Raw genomic sequence first — 18,996 nt, 5'->3', positions numbered from 1 at the left:
CGAATTGCAATTATAATTTTAATTACCCTATAATGGAAAACAGCCCTATATCGGGCTTTCCAGGCCTAATTTTAACAGATAAGGGATTTGAATTTAACCCAAACGAAATTTTACCGCTAAATTACAGGCCCAAAACCTGCAATTAAAAGCGTTAATTACGCAAATGGATTAATTTTAAAGGACAATTTAACAGTTAATTACCCTGTTAAACCTAAAAAGCGGTAATTCCACTAATTTTAATGGTAATTCGGAAAATAAACCCGCTACCGCACCCCCTAATTTACCCCGTAACCTAATATTAGGTGACGGGATAGGTAAAAAACTATCGAAACGGGTATTTTCCTTCCCCGAAAATTGTAAATTGATAAAGGCTAGCAATTACGATTTGTGGAAACAGGCGTTTATAGTATAATTTAGGGTTATAAAAGCAGCGGAATTTATTTTTAAACCTGAAATTGGTTATACCTTACCGGAACACGAGCAATTAATCCTATTATTGCTTATAAAAAACAATTTAACCAAAAAAATTTTAAAATCCATTATATGGCAGTTTAACCCCGTAACGGCTTATAAAACCCTGGAAAATAGCTAATCCGTTGCACCCGAAATTAATCGAAATTTACTATATCGGGAATTCCACGCATTAAATTTTTCGAAATTTAAAGGATTAATACTTGAATTTAACAGCCGTTTTAACTTATTAGTAATTAAATTAACGAACACCAACGTGCAAATTAACCCTATAAACGTACAAAATCAGTATTTACGGGCCCTGAAAGGGATATTCCCTATTTGGACCGAACGCCAACGCAATATTTAACGGGCCCTGCAGGTAATAAACTAAAATGCGGAAAGATTAAATTTGTAATATTTTATGGCGGACTTTATATCCGAAAATTCAATTTCAGGCTTAACAACGGTTAAAACTGCTAATTATAAATTTGAAAGTAAAAAATCGGGTAAAGAACGCTAAAAAAAGCGTTAAAAAAAGAAAATAATGGGCTGGAAAACACTTCAAAATCACGAAAAAAAAGTAAAAACTCTAATTCAGATTCTGCCTCTGCAAAAAATATAAAATCCTCCAATTCCAGCGAATTAACCGCTGGAACGCCCATAATCTTTATGGATTTCGAATTATTTACGGGTTCGATTCCAGGTAACGTTAACGAATGCGCAACGTATAACGCCCTGGAATAAAAGGTTAATTCCGCTATTAGTGGAATTATAAAATTACGTTCGGATTCGGATTCGGAAACCGATACCGGTGAAACGCTAAAACCACAAATTTTAAAAAGCTAATTTTAAAATTAAATCGAAAGCTGGACACGGCGTCAAAAGGACCCCTAAACCTTGGAAATAAGGTTACCCTATCCTGTACGATACAAATAGTACGCATTATATTTTTGCAAATAAGCAAGTTTTTACCCATTATACCCCCGGTTTCACAGTCGAAATCGGTACAGGAGGTGGCCCTAGTAGGCCTATAGGCACCGAAATTGTGAAAATACAAATGCATTAGGGCCAAAAAGCTAAAGAATTTAAAAAGGTTACGTTAAATAACGTTTTATATATCCCTTCGTTTGGAATAAATATCGTTAATGGTTTTATATATTATAGTATAAAGGGCGTATTATTCAAAAATACCTTGTACAATAAGGATCGCAAAGCGTGGGGACATTCAAATTCCGTTAAATATTCGTTTTATTTGGAGGTTAAAGGGTGCGATATCCTTGTTCAAAATAACGTTATTTCGAATTACGCTTGTATAATAGGTGAATATAATACCGTTTTTAGCATAACTTTACAGGGGGTTATAAAGGGTTACGGAGCCCCGTTGGAAGTAAAATTAAAATAATATAAACCCTGAAAGGGATTATAAAATTTACACCGATTCGGAGCCGGAAAAAAATACGGTAACGGAAAAGCTAAATCCCGAACAAAATACGGAAATAACCGTAAATTCACTTATAACGCAAAAATTAAGCGGTAAAAACCCTGAAAATCCACGTAAAATTTGGCCCCGTAGGCCCGGCACACCGCTAAATAACCCTTTTATGCAACCTAATATAAAAGGGATTATTTCCGAAAAAAGGGGGTTTCCCATATAAGAATTCCGTAATTAAAACCCCCTTTATTATCGGATTTAAAGCAGGCCCCTGTAAATTACCTCTTTTTAGGCCTAAAACGGACTACGGACGGTTGGTTAACCCCTAAAAAAAACGGAATTACAGGTGATTATAACGAAATCCAGGTTTAAAAACCCTGTTATAGTATAGGCGTTTGGGGCATATAGGGTTATTATTGCTAAAAAAAACCGTTAAAATCATAAAAGGTTTACCTAATTTCGACAAAATTAGGGCAATTACCTGTATTGCTTTGATTAAAGCCATTTTTGTTAGGCGTACAAATAAAGTCGCATTCCTTACACCCCCTAATATTTTCGATTTTATAAAAGGTGATACAGTAATTTTTAGACCTAATTTTTACAATAAAAAGCCCGTATTTTGGTTATTAGTGAACCGAAAATCACGTTTTCGGTGGTTTATCCTATTAAAAAATAAAACCGGACCTACGGTTTTAATGGCTATGTGTTACGACCAGATAAGATGGGTTGGTACCAATGAGGCCAGGCGGGGTCACACCCCTCCTAACGACACTCGACCAGAGAAAAAACACCGACCGACAGGAAACAGAATTACATAAGAGATCACGTGACCCCACGTGACCGCTAAGAAAACCATATAATTGATATGTCATATCAATCATAGCAGAACAAGTGATATGCGGGCTATGGGACATATCACACATATCACACCCAGAACAACGGACTATTTAAGGACACGCTCATTACCATGTAGATAAAACTTAGCTTAAGATTGCTTAGCAGCAATCAACTTACTACCTACCCAGGAATCGATCATAACTTCACCCCAGTTATTGAGGAACCCCAGTTACCCAGTCCAGACGCTCAGTTGCTTCAACCCACTGTACTTTACCCTAAGAACAGGTTACCCGATACCCTGATCGTAACACTATGAAAGGCTTTTTTAGGGTTTTAAAGGCTACGTACGGGCGCTACCCCCTAAATTTTCATTTCGATGGGGGGCACGAGGTTAATACAAACTTTTAAAATTGGTTTACAAGCAAAAATATTAATTTTAGCATTTCGAATCCTTATAACCACGGCCAAAACGGATTAACGGAACGGTCCTTTAGGGTTATTTTGGGTAAGTTTTGGTCTGCTATTATAACGGCGGGTTTACTATTATATTTATAATATTATTTACTACCTGCCGTGGTTAGTTTAATTAACCGTACAGCGGTAATTAATAAGGATTTAACATTTTACGAGGAATTTTATTCCGAGTTCTAACCTGGATTACCGTATAAACCCAATTTAGGGCATTTTCGGGTTATTGGTACTGTATACCAGGCTATTATAGCGCTGGAAAATCGCCAAAAATTTAATAAATTGGTTCCCCGCACCGAAACGGTAAAACTTTTAACCCATTTATTAAATTTTACAGCGTTGGTTTACGCACCCGCTAAACGGGCCGTATACAAAACTGTTACCGTAAAAATTATAAAGGGTATAGCCGCTGAAAACTTGGTTATTTGAGGGGAAACGCTACAGATTTTAAAAGGGGAAAATACAAATTTAAAAGGGGATTTTATTTCTAAATCTAGAAACGAAATCAACAGCGTTCCAGCGGATAATTATCCCCTAAAACACCCTAAAAATATAAGGCATTAACCACCGGTTACAGGGTATTTAAACCCTGAAAATACAATGCCCGCCAGGCCTGTACAACCTACCGTTCGCCCCCCAAAACCTATAACGGTAGCGGTACCTAACCCAATACCTAAAATAACGGAAGTTCCGGTGTTTTCAGCACTTAAAATACAAAATATGGAGTTAAATTCGCAGTTTGAAAACCCAGATTTAATGGATGTAAATTACCTGCATTATCTTTGTTTTCAAACCAAAAAAGAAATAAAGAAAAAACCCACTAAAAATGGTAAACCAAATAATTACCAACAGGTTTTAAATAACCCTGAAAATGCTAAATAATTAACTGTTTTAACATTTAAATTCGACCAAATCGTTACTGCAAAAACCTTCCGTTTTATCCCAAAAATTAAAATGTCTATAAACCGTAAACTCGTTTTTATCCGGCCGGTATTTAAATTAAAAAAGGATAAAAATAATAAACCTATAAAATATAAAGCTAGGTTTGTTATTAAAGGTTTTTTACAGGTCGAAGGCCTAATTATATCGAAACTTTTACTAACATTAATATACCACTTACCTGGCGTATATTATTAGTTATAACTAATGCATAAAATTGGGAAATAAAACAAATCGATTTTATCGGTGCGTTTTTAAATAGTGACCTTACCGACGTAAATATATATTTGCAAATTCCAAACGGTTTTAACGAATGGGTAAAAAATTGTAACTTTACCACCGCTAAGATTTTAATAGAAATGGGTTATATCCCGAAAAACTTGCAGGTTATATAGTTGGAAAAAGCGTTATATGGTTTGAAATAAGGTCCAAAAAAATGGTAAAACAAACTTAAAACCCTATTTTTTAAAAAAGGTTTTAAACCATTAATTTTTAATCCCGCTGTTTTTTATAACGTTAAATCGAAACACTTTATCGTTACTTTTGTAAACGATTACCTGTTAATAGGTCCTAAATTGCAATATATTCAGGATTTAAAAACCCGTTTTAATAAAATATACGCGTTGGAAAATAAAGGCCCTGCAACCTATTTTTTAAACGTTTAAATTATAAAAACTAGGCCTAAACGCCTATTTTGGCTCCATTAAAATCAATATATAAAGGAAATATTAGCAACATTCGGATTAATTAATTGCAAACTTATATTTATTCCCTTGCAACCGGGTGTGCTAAAATATAATGGGGGTAAACTCGTAAATGCGCTGGAAATTAAATTATTACAACGTATTATCGGTACCCTTACGTATTAAATATTATTAACGCGCCCGGATATTGGTTTTACGGTTTAACGGTTTTTACGTTTTTTAACAAAAACCACTATAATCCATTTAACGGCAGTTAAAAACCTACTACGTTATTTAACGGGTATTAAATCTTTATTTATTTATTACGGAAATAAATTATTTAAAACCGAATTACCACCCAATCTATTAATAAAGGGTTTTAAAAGCCTAAAATTACTGGGTTTTAGTAATAGCGATTTTGCCGGGGCTAGGGAAAATTCAAAATCCATTTACGGATATTTGTATACCCTATTTGGGGGCCCTATAACGTGGAAGTGCAAAAAAGCTAATATTATAGTTTTAAACACTCCAAAAACCGAAACTAATACCTTAACGGAAGCCCTGCGTCAAATATAATGGTTTAAAAATTTATTTATGAAAATTGGATTACCTATAAAAAGCCTTATTGCAATATTTGGAAATAATATAGGTTTTATAACTAACGCATATAATCCTACGCATTACCAACGTATTAAATATACGTTATTAAAATCTCATTACGTACGGGAATTAGTTATAAAAGGATTAATAACTTTAAAATACCTGGAATCCAAACAAATGCCCGCTAATAGCCTAATAAAACCCTTAACGCTTCCAATTTATAAGGTTTTTTTTAAAATTTATAGGGTTTAAACCTCTAAAAATTTAATTTTTACCTATTGGATTTTATGGTATTTAATTAATTCGTTAATAAATTACCCATTACATTTCCTTTATTTGTAATTATTGGATTTTTATTAGCCCAATACCGGCCGTACTACCCGAATCTACCCTGTACAGGTTAATTAATAAACAAATTATACCGACCTTATACCAAAAATTGAATTCAAATTGAAAAAGTTCGTGTTTTGGGCGATTTACGCATCCGAAATACCCTATATAATATACCTAATTTGGACTATTACCAACGAACAACTAAATTAAATCCCTGGTTTAATAATTAATTCCGTGGGTTAATATTATGCAAATCGGGGGTTCGAATCCGGGGGTTATTATAATTTTGGGGGTTTTTTCCAATTCGGGGGTTCGTCCATTTAAAGGGTTACAGGTCGGTATAAAAGGTTTAATTATCCAGGGGGTTTATATCGGGAATTCGAATCGGGTTGGGATATAAAGGGGATTTTTTTGTTTTAGGGTTTTATTTTTTATATATTTGTTTTTTCCGATTTTATATAAATAGTAGCAAAAAAAGGGGGTGTTAATTATATGCGTTATTTAGCATGTAATGGGTCCATTTTTGTTTGTATATAAATTATAATAAATAGTACCGAAATGGGGCTGCTGAGGTTGTCAGATTTTCTGTTATATTTTGTATGTTGCAGGAGTTGCGATTTAAAATTAGCGAATGGGGTTTCACCCTGTACCGGGTTTAATACCCACCCTGCATTTACGAATCAGCTACCCTGTACCGGGTTGAAATTTTCACCAAATTAGCAAATTAATGCGAACCCAGAAATGGTTTGTATGGAAATGAGGGTGTTTTTTCAACAACGTATATAAAATAATTTTTCGGAAAATCGTGTGCGGCACCGGAACCTTTTGCGGGGTGCGGACCCCCACTTCGATGTCGGAGAGTATGTAAGGGAGATAAAGCAAAGTTTCCCCCACCAATGAATTAAATCTATTAATCCCAAAATTAGTGAACCATTTTAGTGAGTTTAGTGCATTTAAGCCCTGTAATTACAGGCTTTTACAACGCAACTAGCACCACGCCGCACCTAGGCTAATGCCTAAACCCCTGTTAGTAACCCATATTGTTAACAATAACGATAAAGTTAAAAACAAGAATTTACTTTTATTCGCAACGTCGGGAAAAGCAGATATAATGGCGAAAATCAGGTCGAATTTAAACCGAATGGTAAAAAGGACAGACCCAATAACAGATAAGCAGCAAAACGGCCAAAAAGGATAACTGCCAAAAAATAATTTGAAAAATGCTGAAAAAAGGCTGTGAAAAATTACCACTATTTCGTATCGATTTTATGGCAGAAAAAGCCTTTTTATAAACGAAAGAAGTCGCCAAAAATTTGCAATTAATTCAAAAAGACGTCACTGCGATTAAATGATAAATTGAATAAATAATAGGAACGTTAAACGAAATTATTTAAAGCTATTGTTCTTAAAGGAGGTTTGGTGGGTTAATAACCACGATAATAAGAATCCATAACCCGTTGCGGAAAGCAAAAGCGCAACGAATAAATATTAGAACCGCTTATAGCAAATTTATCGTAAATTATATAACTGTTTCCGTTGTTTTCGCTTTAAAAGTTTCTATTACGATTAAATTGGAGGTCGTTAACCGCGTGAAGAAAAGAAAGAATTGCCGGTGTTGGAATAAAGGTAATCGCGGTCAAATTAACAATAGAGCGATAATCCACGTGCAATGCCGCACGGGCCAATTGCACGTGACTCACCCGCCCAGTTGCGGGTATAAGACGGAAGGACGTTCAGAAGCTCACCTCTAGAAAGTTTCATAGAAGACACACAATTAATATCTTTATATTCGTGTAACAACGTTCTGTTGATCGATCGACATTACGGAAGACCTATTAATACTTTCATAATAATTAACAGCAAAAAATACCAGTTAAATGATATCTCTCAATAAATATAAGTATGCTTATTTAAGGGTGCAAAACGCATACAACTAGCCTTCAAGATAAATATTTTATTAACGTTTATAGGTTATCATATAACTTATGGGAGCATTAAACAATAAGCCGAATCTTTAATAGAGTCAGATGATACTTGGATAAACGCAATATATAGCAATGATATTAAAAGACTTTTTTAGCTTTTATTTGACGGATTTCACTTAATCAAATAAATTAAAGCTTGAAAAATAATATAAATTCCCCGCTTTTCTAGAAACAGATAAGTAAATGATGTATTTATGATTAGACCTCACCCGGACGTTTGCTTACATACGCAGCCTAGTCCTTGAAATCTTGGTTCTAATATCGTTGAAATTGGTTCAAACATAGCGGTATTTAAGGCCTGCCAAAACCCGAAAATAGGTTTAGCCCAGCCCGGCCCGCCAACCCATGGGCTCTTGGCGGGGGCCCGTAATGGCCCACGGGTTTTCTTGGCGGGTAAATAGGGGCCCGTGGGCTGGCGGGCTTAACCCGACTTGGGTAACCCGCGGGTTTTCGTGCTAAAATAATTAAAAAGGAACAATAATGTAAAAGGAAAACGATTTTGTTGAAATTGGGATAAATAGTTAATAAATAAAATATATCCATTAATATAACCATCGATTAACAGGTTTTAAAATTACAAATAACGCAATATAATGGGAGGGAAATTATGGTAACCATCCTAAATAACCATCCCTCCTTTCAAACCCATTATCTTATTCCTTACACAATTTAACTAATATTTTCCATATCCGTATTAGGGTTAATAAAATTAACCTGGTTATCCTGCAGCTTTTCCTATTTTTTATCCTGTTTATTATCCAATTTTTCATCCTGTTTTTCCTTTTTATTTTTATAATTATTTTCACCTATATTGTTAAGTAAAAAAAACAAAAACGAAAAGGAAATCGAATCCGCAAACGAAAACGAAAACGACGAATTTGTAATAATAGTTAATTACGGCAAACTTTTTCCAGCAATTTTGGGGAATATTTTGCCAATAATTTTGGCAGGTTTTTTACCTACAAATTTGGCAGGTGACGGAGTTTTCGCTATTTTGGAAACTTTTGGGAATTTCGATGCAGGGCGTAATAGGTTTTAACTATTAGGACCAAATAAAATCGAAACGACGGGTAATGGGGATATAAATTTTTTATTTTTAGGGCCAATGCGGAAATAACCAGCCATTTAAAAATCCCTTTGGCTGGAATATTGGGGGTATATCCATTTATCCATAATATTTAAAATATATTTAACGAAATGCATATTTTTAATTTGGATAATAATACGGCGAACGTGGATAACGTAGAAATTAATAATTAAATAATGTTAAAATGGTTATAATAAAAGGTTTTTATTTATAAAAAAATAACAAAAAAACATTCTATTATTTTTTGCAAAACCATAAAAACGACTAGTTGGAAACGAAAACCATGTTTATAATTTTAAACCAATTCCCGTACCAGGCGTTGGAAAGGAGTTTTGGGGACGAATAGTTTAAGGGTTTTTTGGTACCGCCTGATTTCGCGTAAAGCAATTATTAAAATGGAGTTAATATATAATTGTAAAATAGAAAATGGATAAAACTTATTACCAGGTTTAAACCGGCGATTTTGCCCCTGTTTACCCACTGGTATATTCTTTTTTAAAACTTTTTATATAAATTAAGGAAAAATTTAAAGTTTCGTAAATTGAGGAAAGGTTTGAGGTTTTTTACCTGCAATCGAACGGGGAATTTGGGCGCGAAAAGCCATTTTAATTAAATTAATTAAAAATAACCTGGCGATAAATTTTTTAATAAAAACAAAAATAATAACGAAAAATGGTTACAGGTAATGCGAATGGTGGATAACGAAAAATAAAAACAAAAAGAAAATTGGTGCGGATAAATAATCGGGTTAAAAGCCGAATTTTTTTTTGGTAATTGCGAAAAAGTGAATAAAAGCGGGGTATTATTTAATTTAAGCCTAATTAGGTTTAACGTGGAAAATTTTCACAGCGGCGCTAAATTTAATTGGGTAAGGTGCAAACAAATTAAATATGGGGTAACCAAATTGGGAATCCAAACGCAAAATCTTTTTGTTTTATCAAATTTATCAAATTTATTAAAACAATAAAAATTTGAATTTCAACCAAAATTTTCAATTTCAAATTTTAATTACAATTTTGCTACGTTTGGAACAATTAATTATTTTTAAATATTGCTATTATTTGCAAATATGGGTAAACATTTTTATTTTAAAAAATGCATTTCAATTTTAATTTAACAATTAACAATTTCTAGCCCGTAAACGCAAAAACGACGAAAAAATAGGATAAAAAGCCCACAAGTCGCGCGATCGCAACAAAAAGCTGAAAACGCAAGCAGAAAATGGCGACGAATTTAAACTAATAATGGACCGCGCACGCAAGCGTTTCAACACCGCATTATTTCGTTAAAAATCCAAACTGCGGAACGAATATAAATACCTTGCGTTTATTAAATTCGTACGAAAGCAAATGGAAAATAAGTTTAAAGCTGATTTTATTGCCAAAAAATGAATAACTATTATATATAACCTTTTTTAATACCAAAATAACGTGGTAACCATTAAATATAACCATCCAGGAAATTTTAAAGCCAGTATTGGAAAAACCTGCAATCCAAATTCGGTTTGAAATCCCGCACCCCTGCCCCAATCGACGACGAGAATTGGCAAGATATGGAGGATTTAAATAATTTAAAAAAGGTTTTTAAAGCGTTTTTTCAAATTCCCATTAAAAAGGCCGAATTTAAAATGCAAAAATGGGGAAAAATGGTTACTGTATTATTATATAAATAATACACCTACCAAAGTAAAACGAGTTAATTTGTCCGCCAGATTTTCCACAGGTTTGGAAAAGGTATTTTACCTGAAAATTCTTTCAAATTTGGTTATATAATGCGCCAAATCCGCCACAAAACCGCGCATTTTGGTAAAACGGCCAATTTAAATCAAGCCAAAATAGCTGAATTGGTAAATTATAAATAATTACATAAAATGGTTATTTAAATATACGGTTAACAATTTTAAGTATTACGTAGTTTATTTTACCATATAATATATCGATTCTGGTATTCCCTGGCAGCCCATTTGGCCACTAAGGTGCATTATTGGGCGAAAAACACTGCGGTTTATAATTTTAATATAAACCAAATATACCAGTTATTTAAAATTAAAACAAAATAAATTTTACACATTTTAATTTTCCAAAATAAAATAATTGTTAATTATTTTACAGGGCGATTTATTCTACGCTTATACAGTCCCTCATCTTGGTTAAAGCAATTATTTTACGCGTTTTTATTTGTTTTGGCGTACCTAAACCTTTAATTGTAAATTATAATTACATTAAAATTACCGCCTTATTCCGCGTTTAAAAATCGTATAGGGTTTTTAATCGCAAAACACCTATCCAGCGCATTTGGGTTAAACAGGCCCCTTATAAAATTTATACAAATATATTAAACAAATCCATTCGTACCATTTGCCGAATAGTAATTTAAAAAAATGTGGATGGATAAATTACGCTCCCATTTACTGCGAATAATTGGGTTAAAATGCCTAATTACCCAGAAACACCTAAACGTTAGGCAAAAAGGTTACAGGTGCTAATTATAAAACCAATTTACAGTAAAATACTTAAAAAGTTTAAAGGGGATTTTTTACCTGCTATTTAATTTAAATACGCGGAATAATTGCGAATTTTAATTATATATTTTACGGTAATATTAGATGCTAAAACCTTCAATTGCGTAGATTTTATTTACATTTAATTAGCGTAATAAATTTCCAGTTAAACAAAAATAAAATTTAAAAAAAATATCCAAACGGTTAATTGAATTTTATATTTTACTATTTTAAAAAAAATCTTATAACCCATTGCTTTTAATATTAACCGAACCAATTATATATTTTTCGTTGATATTTTAACCCGTTTTACATAAATAGCAGCAAGGTTTAAAGCAGTAAATAATTGTACCAAAAACATTTCCGCCGCTTTTTGCAATATTATTAAAGCCTTTTTTTGTATTTGCAATGTAATATAAAGCGCAATTGTGGACATTACATCTTTAACCAAGCGCTAAAAAGCGATTTTGGGGATTAAAAAGTCTGTACGGAATTGCAATCGGCGGATTTCCTTTAACGCAATTATTATAAACAATTATTAAAATATAACCATCCAATATAACCAATTATATTTTTTACTCCCAAGTTTAAACGGTTTTGCACGATTATTCCTCTATTATCCATTATTTTGTACCCGTATATTAAATTTTCCGGTATTTCGATTTGGTGGTTTGCCCCCAATTGCCTTTTTTGCGGTTTTTTTAATTTTCCCTCGTTTTATTTATAAATTATTTTTTAAATGGATAATAGGTAAAGGTGTTTTTGGAATTTCCCGTAATCGTAAGGGTAATTCGGGGCTTATTTGTTTAAAAAAATGTAAAAATACGCAATGGGTTCGACGTAAATTAACCGGAAATCTACAAATTGTTAATTTAAATATCTGATAATTAAAAAAAAAATGCTTATTTATTATATGGTAGTATTTGGTCTAATTTGGGAGAATTAGGAATTTGTCGACGTTTTTTTTATTTTATTTTTGCCATATTTGTGTAAATAAAACCTGGCGACAAATAATAATGCAAAAAAGGAAAAAAAAACAATTAAATAGTACAAATTTTTAATTTTAACAAATTTTTAATACAAAATTTAACCGATGTTTCCCCGTTATCGATTATTCAAAATTCCACTGTTTAATTAAACGGACAAATTAAACACAATCCCATTTTTTCCTAAATTTCAAAACAATAACGAAAAAAGATTTTCCTTTTTTTTTTAAAAACTTTTAACCACATTATCGTAATGGATACCGCATTACCACCTCCGGAAACTTCAGTCGAAAAACTGGTGTCTCCGGATATTGAAATTATTAACGAATTTCGTAATCATTTTTCGAATATATATATACCCGTCCCACGTTTACTTGGCGTTAATTCGTACAATTATAATTTCCCTTTGAAATTAAATTTGGAAATTAAAATTAAATCTATTGCGGTATTTGCAAATAAACAAAATACAGGTTGCAACAATCCTGTTTTATACGGCGGGAAAAAGGATGCGTATTATATATACACATTTAAATTATGGAACAATTTCCTCGATTTATTCGTTTCTGGATTTTGGTTTCGACGTTGGCAACCGACAAATAATAAAATCGATTCAACCGTTAAAGGGTTTTAAAAATCTAAATTGGCGGAAATCTGGTAATATTATTATTAGGGTTTTTCTCGAAAAAACGGCGAACCATATTTAATTTGCAAAAAATGTTTGCAAATGTTGAAACATCCCCAATTTAGTGAAAAAAAACCAGCATAATGGAACCAGCACCCTTACACGGCATCGGAATACAATTACTTATGTTTAAAACGAACTCGGATCACAAAACGATTCACTTAACCCCAATTCAATTTTTACGGATTTTTATATAATAAATTTTTTCCATTTATTAACGAAATGTAACTATCCATATAACCATTTATATAACCTCCATATAACCATTTTATATTATTATTTATATATTTGCAAAAATTAATATATAATTACATTTTTTAAACGAAAAAGATCCACAAATATACGAAAAACGAGGTCGAGGAATTATACGTCCGACTTTGCATTTCATTGCGAAAAGGATTTAATATTATACAAAATTCGGAATTTAAAATGTTTGTACAAGCCCGAAACGATCGATGGAGGGTTCCATCGCCACAAACCCTCGCCAAAAAATGCAAAAATATATCCGAAAATATTATTGCCTAAAATTTAATAAATATCCCCAAAAAAGGCAAATTTTCTTTGGTTGTGGACGGATGGACAAACCCCGGTTTAAAACACGTTTTTTGGGGTATTATAGCCGCTTATATCGACAATAATTGGGTACGTCGGTATATTATTTTAAATTTTATTGCAATTAACGCCAGCAAGACGAGGGAAAAACTGGCAAAACTTACCGCTTAAACTATTTTTAAACACAAATTGGAAAGCAAAATATTGGCTATTACAGTTAATAATATTTCCAATTTCCGCACCGGGGACGTTATTACGGAAATTCGAAAAAATATTCCCCAACCATAAATGCAATCAAACATTTTACAAATCCCTTATATAATTTACGTTTTACAACTAGTAAAAAAAGCTATATATTAAAATTTTCATATTCCCAAAACAGATTTCCGCGCATTTTTAATTAATTCCAACGATAAGGAATATTTGGCGATTAATAATTTGGAGGAATTTAAAATATAGGATATATCCCCAAAACATATTATCGCCCAAATAAATGTTTAATTTTATTAAAAATTTTGAAATATAATTATTTAATATATTATTTTTTATATTAATTACATTATTTGGCGGTTTTATTGCACCAAAACCCCAAACGTACCGAATCCTTTTGCAATTTGTAACAAATTATTGGCGAATTTGGCGTTAAAAAACCCCGTTTTTTAATTAAAAATATACAAACGAAATGGAATTTAACCACTTCGGTTATTGCGCGTACGCTTTAACTGCGTAAAACTATCAAATCATTTATTAAATAATACCTTGTGTTAATAAAAAGCCAGGATAACCGGGCGAATTCGATTTTATCCAAATTTCGAATATTTGCAAAAGGTTGGACGATTTTTAAATATTTTTTGGCAACGATTAAAACTATCGCGGTTTTTACCAATGTTTTTGGCGCTAATAAAATAGAAACAATTGCGTACGTTTTATCTGGGTTAGGAGTTATTGGAATTGCTTTTACCAATTTCGAACGAAAATTTCAGGGAAAAGCCCAAAAATATCCACAAACGGGATAATATACCATTTTAAAAAACGCAATTCGTATTGCACGAACAAAATTGGACAAATATATCGACCTATTTTAACGTTAAAAAATTGAAAAATATACCTTGTGGCGGTTATTTTAATCCCACCTACGCGGACGGATTTTAAAAAAACAGGTTCCGATATTACCCAAAACATACCAACCAAAAAATAGAAAATTTAATTAACCGAAACATTAATCGTTTGGCCGAATTATATTCGCAAAGGCGAAATCCAAATTTCCACCCCAAAACAAAATCAATTCACCCGGGAACGGATCCAGTTTTATTTACTTTATAACGGAAACCGAGTCCAAAAAAACGCAAACATGTTCCCAGCCAAAGTTTAAATCCAATAACCAACCCATATTCCATCGATCGTTCTATTGAAAAAAATATCCGGTCAAAAATCAAAATATTCCTTATTCAAAATTCGTTATTTTCAAATTATGGATAATTATACGGATGGTTACATTGGTATATATATATTAATCCTCAATTATTTACCGCAATTATGGAAAACGATAATAATATTTTCAACTGGTGGGCTACCTATGAAACCAAATTCCCGGAATTTGCCCAAATCGCCCGCGATATTCTAACTATTCCTGCTGCTTCCACTTTTATTAAACGGTTATAATTATGGTTAAACAATTCGATTACCTTTAACCAATTTTCGTTAACCTTATCGGTAATCCGGGACCGTGCTATTATTTACGCCTCGATCAAAAAAAAATCATTTTTTTTAATCGGTATTAAAACTTTTATCGTATATAAAGAATTTATATCCCCGGAAGACGAAAAAGCTGAAAACGACCGTTTTAAGGAATTTATTGGGTTCGTATACAATTTGGGGGAATTAAACGAAAATTCAAATTCGGATAACGATAATCCTATTCAGGTAGCGGTCGCTAATACCCTAATCCGGGGAAATATTAACCGCATACCCCCATTACCCGTTTTTAATTAAAAAGGGTTTCAATTTAACAAACTGTTAATAAAAACCCCATTTAGGGCAGTGAAACGGGTACGGGGTAGTATCGTATATGGGCGTAATTCGAAAAACTCCCAATTGTAAAATAGAGGTTTAATATATTTATTTTCCTTTTTATATTTTATTTGCAATCGTAAATTTATATAACATTTGATTTATAATCGTGATTTTATATTATATTTGATGTATTATCGTGATTTTATGTTATATTTGATTTATTATCGTGATTTTATGTTATGGTTTATTTATAATCGTTATTTTATATTATATTTTATTTATTATTGTCATTTTATATTATATTTTATTTATTATCGTCATTTTATGCTATGGTTTATTTGTAATCGTTATTATATATTATATTTTATTCTTAATCGTAAACTATATTTTATTTGTAATTGTGATTTTTACCTATAATTCGAAAAAAAATCATAAGTATAAATATGGAAAATTTGTAATTTTACGGGTTCTCCCACGGGGGCCCGCGGGTTGCCAAGAAAACCCGTGTACGGTTTTGGGCCGGGCCGGGCCCCCCCACAAAAAATTCAACCCACCCACGGGTTGGCCGCCCCACCGATTTGGGCTGCCACGGGCCCCCGTGGGGGGGTTTTGGAATGCCTTAACGGTATTTTAATAGTAAATTTAGTACAAATAAATATGTAAACTACTTATCCGATTATTCAACGGCTTGTACAATCCGATGTATATACCAAAGTTGTATTTACTTTGATATATACTTTCACCATCCTTTCCGTGCAGAAACTTGAAAATTTAGTTAGAAAATAAAGATAATATAAAAAAGATTAAAATTGAAAAAAAACCCAAAACACAATACCGCTATAACCAGATTCAAGGCAAATAATATCGAATTCGGGCATGATGATAGCTCAGAATATAGAATAAATTGTTATTGATGACCGTAGCAAATACTCTATCTAACCTGCAATTTATTTTCTTTTTCAATTTCTATTTATCGTTTTGTAAGGGAGTGTTGGTTGCCGAATTGACGAAAATATCGTTATAAACCGCGAAAATTGACCAATTATCCTTAAACCTAAACCAAAACGTTCTTTGGATGGACCCACAAATACATTGCAAAACCACGAATTGTGGCACGGCTCAATGAGTGAACCTCTGGGCTTTAGGGATGAGGGTCGAGAGCACACTGCTTAAGCACTTTTGGGTCGCTACCCTTAGGGCCATGGACACTGTCCCAATGCTTATTGTAAGCGTCTGAGTTTGGGAACTCTGCCTGGCAGCTGCATTTCCAAATCGCGTGCTTTTTATTATTGTTTTGGCCAGTTGAATTATCCAAGTTATTCTTTTGGGGGGTATCGGATCGCGATACAATAGCCCGTGGGTTTTGGGTTATGGCGATATTGCACCGTGTAGGGAGGGCCATGGTGCTAAGGGCAAACAAGGTGAAAACTTGAGTGGTGGTTTTGAAAAAATGCATGGTAAATAATTGTTTTTTGATATAGAAAAAAATAGCAAATTTGTAAAACGTATTGTTAAATAATAAGGTGGCGATGCAAAGGAATGTTTCTCCATTTACGAGGGGAAGAGAAGAGGTTTAAGTAAATATTTTGATTTGTATAAATTGAATGCATAAACAATATCAATAGAACAAATCATGAGTTCCTAGGAGTGTTTCATTTCCTAAAATAGAACTGGACCAACCTAGTTTTAATGCTCAAATTAAACCCCCCTGCTTCGCAATAGGGATCGATCGATTCATATACCTTTCAAACACATAGTTTTTCTACCCATTAAATGGGCCGAAAATCCGCGCTCGTTTTAGTCTAAAAACATCTTGTCGATTTCCGTCGTTTACGGTGAGTAATTGCACTGTAAACACACCGTAAAAGGAACAAATAGCAGTATAAACACTGTACAAAGTGAGATATTTTAGTAAAAACAAGAATAACAATGGTCAAAATGTAAGGGAATTTACATTGTATTATTTCGAGCTTTCTCATTTTTTAGTTTCAAAAACAGTATTATTAATTGTTTTAGTTTTAATAATATTTAAACATTGAGTACTTTTGTTTATATCTTATATCAACGTTTTTGCTCGGTCTCAAAATATAATTTTTGATATATATAGCGGGTAAAAAGCTATTTGATCTAATATAAGGTTTTGCAAATTTTAAGGGGCAAAGTTTGTATAATTCTCGCTTAGACTAAATATTTTATTAGGCTTTGTATTTAATTATACAGTCTCTTGAACACATAAATGTAGAGGCAGAGTATATCTAAAATAGATAGGCTTTTAATGCTAACAGCAAATAAGTTTATACTTTATGATTATATTTAAGTTTTCTTTTCTATTTATCTCATTCAACTAACAAAACGGAAAAAATCACGAAAAAGTAAAAATAAGGTAAACTTAACCGTTATTTTCACAGAATAATAATCATGCTAGATACTGCAAGAAGGGATCTTACGTGGAAGTTTGCTTATGTACCTTCTCTAGTTATTGCAATTTTGCTTTTATTATCGTTAAAATTTGTAAAAATATAGAAGTGTTTTGATTTTAAGTGTAACTGGGAATATATATATATATATATATATATACATACTACGTATTCGATCTTTGAACCCCTTATTACGAATGATGTATTGGCCAAAACTTATTACAGTGGAGTTTATCCGTATACCAACCACCACGTGAAAGCTTTGAATTTTGTTAAAAAAACAAAAGTAATGTAAAAGAAATCGAAAATCGAAACGTGTTAGTTATATGCATTATTTTGCATGTTCTAGGTTCACCTTTATTTGTATATAATGCACAATATATAATTCCGAAGTGGGGCTGTCGGGATTGTTGGGTTATCTGTTTATTGTATATTATAGGAACTGCGATTTAAAGTCCAGCGAGTGGGGATTACCCTGTACCGGGTATGATACCCACCCTGTATTTACGAGTCAGCTACCCTGTATCGGTTAAAAAATTTCACTCAGTCAGCCAATACGTGCGAACCCAGAAATGGTTTATATGGTAATAAAGGGTTTTTTTGAAAAAAAAACCTTTATAAAATTATTTTTCGGAAAATCGTTGCCGCACCGGAACTCGTTTTAGCGTGTGGACCACCATTTCGACATCGGAAGGTGAATAGGGGAAGCAAAGCAGAATCTCCCCCACCAAATAGTGTTAACTATTAACTCTAAAATTTAATGGATTTAGTGCATTTAACCTTTGTAATTACAGGTTTTATCGCATTAATTCGTACCACGCCGCACCTAAGCTACTGTTTAAGTCCCTGTTAATAATCTATATTGGTAATAGGTTATAAGCCCGGAAAGGTCTTAGTTTATGCCCTAAAATGTATTTTATATCGTTGAAAAGCCTTGATTCAGGCTTTATTTTGGTTATTATTAGTCTCAGGGCTCAGCCCTGAGGCCCAGAGCTCCACAATTAATCCACTTCGCTCCACTTCGTAACT

At 32.6% G+C, this 18,996-nt stretch overlaps 1 protein-coding gene across 1 annotated transcript; it reads right to left on the bottom strand.

Moving 5' to 3' along the window:
- Window positions 1-16,691: 16,691 nt before the first annotated feature.
- PpBr36_10214 (uncharacterized protein) lies at window positions 16,692-17,006 on the bottom strand (the record flags this gene model as incomplete). The annotated part of the gene is made up of 1 exon (XM_029897327.1): window positions 16,692-17,006. The coding sequence occupies one exon, from the start codon at window positions 17,004-17,006 to the stop codon at window positions 16,692-16,694; it is 315 nt and encodes a 104-aa protein (XP_029744373.1).
- Between the last annotated feature and the right edge of the window lie 1,990 nt (window positions 17,007-18,996).

This window comes from Pyricularia pennisetigena (assembly GCF_004337985.1).
Source record: "Pyricularia pennisetigena strain Br36 chromosome 4 map unlocalized Pyricularia_pennisetigena_Br36_Scf_9, whole genome shotgun sequence".
NCBI classification, from domain to species: domain Eukaryota; kingdom Fungi; phylum Ascomycota; class Sordariomycetes; order Magnaporthales; family Pyriculariaceae; genus Pyricularia; species Pyricularia pennisetigena.
Note: the sequence above shows the minus strand (reverse complement) of the source record. Positions and strands in the feature narration are given on the sequence as shown.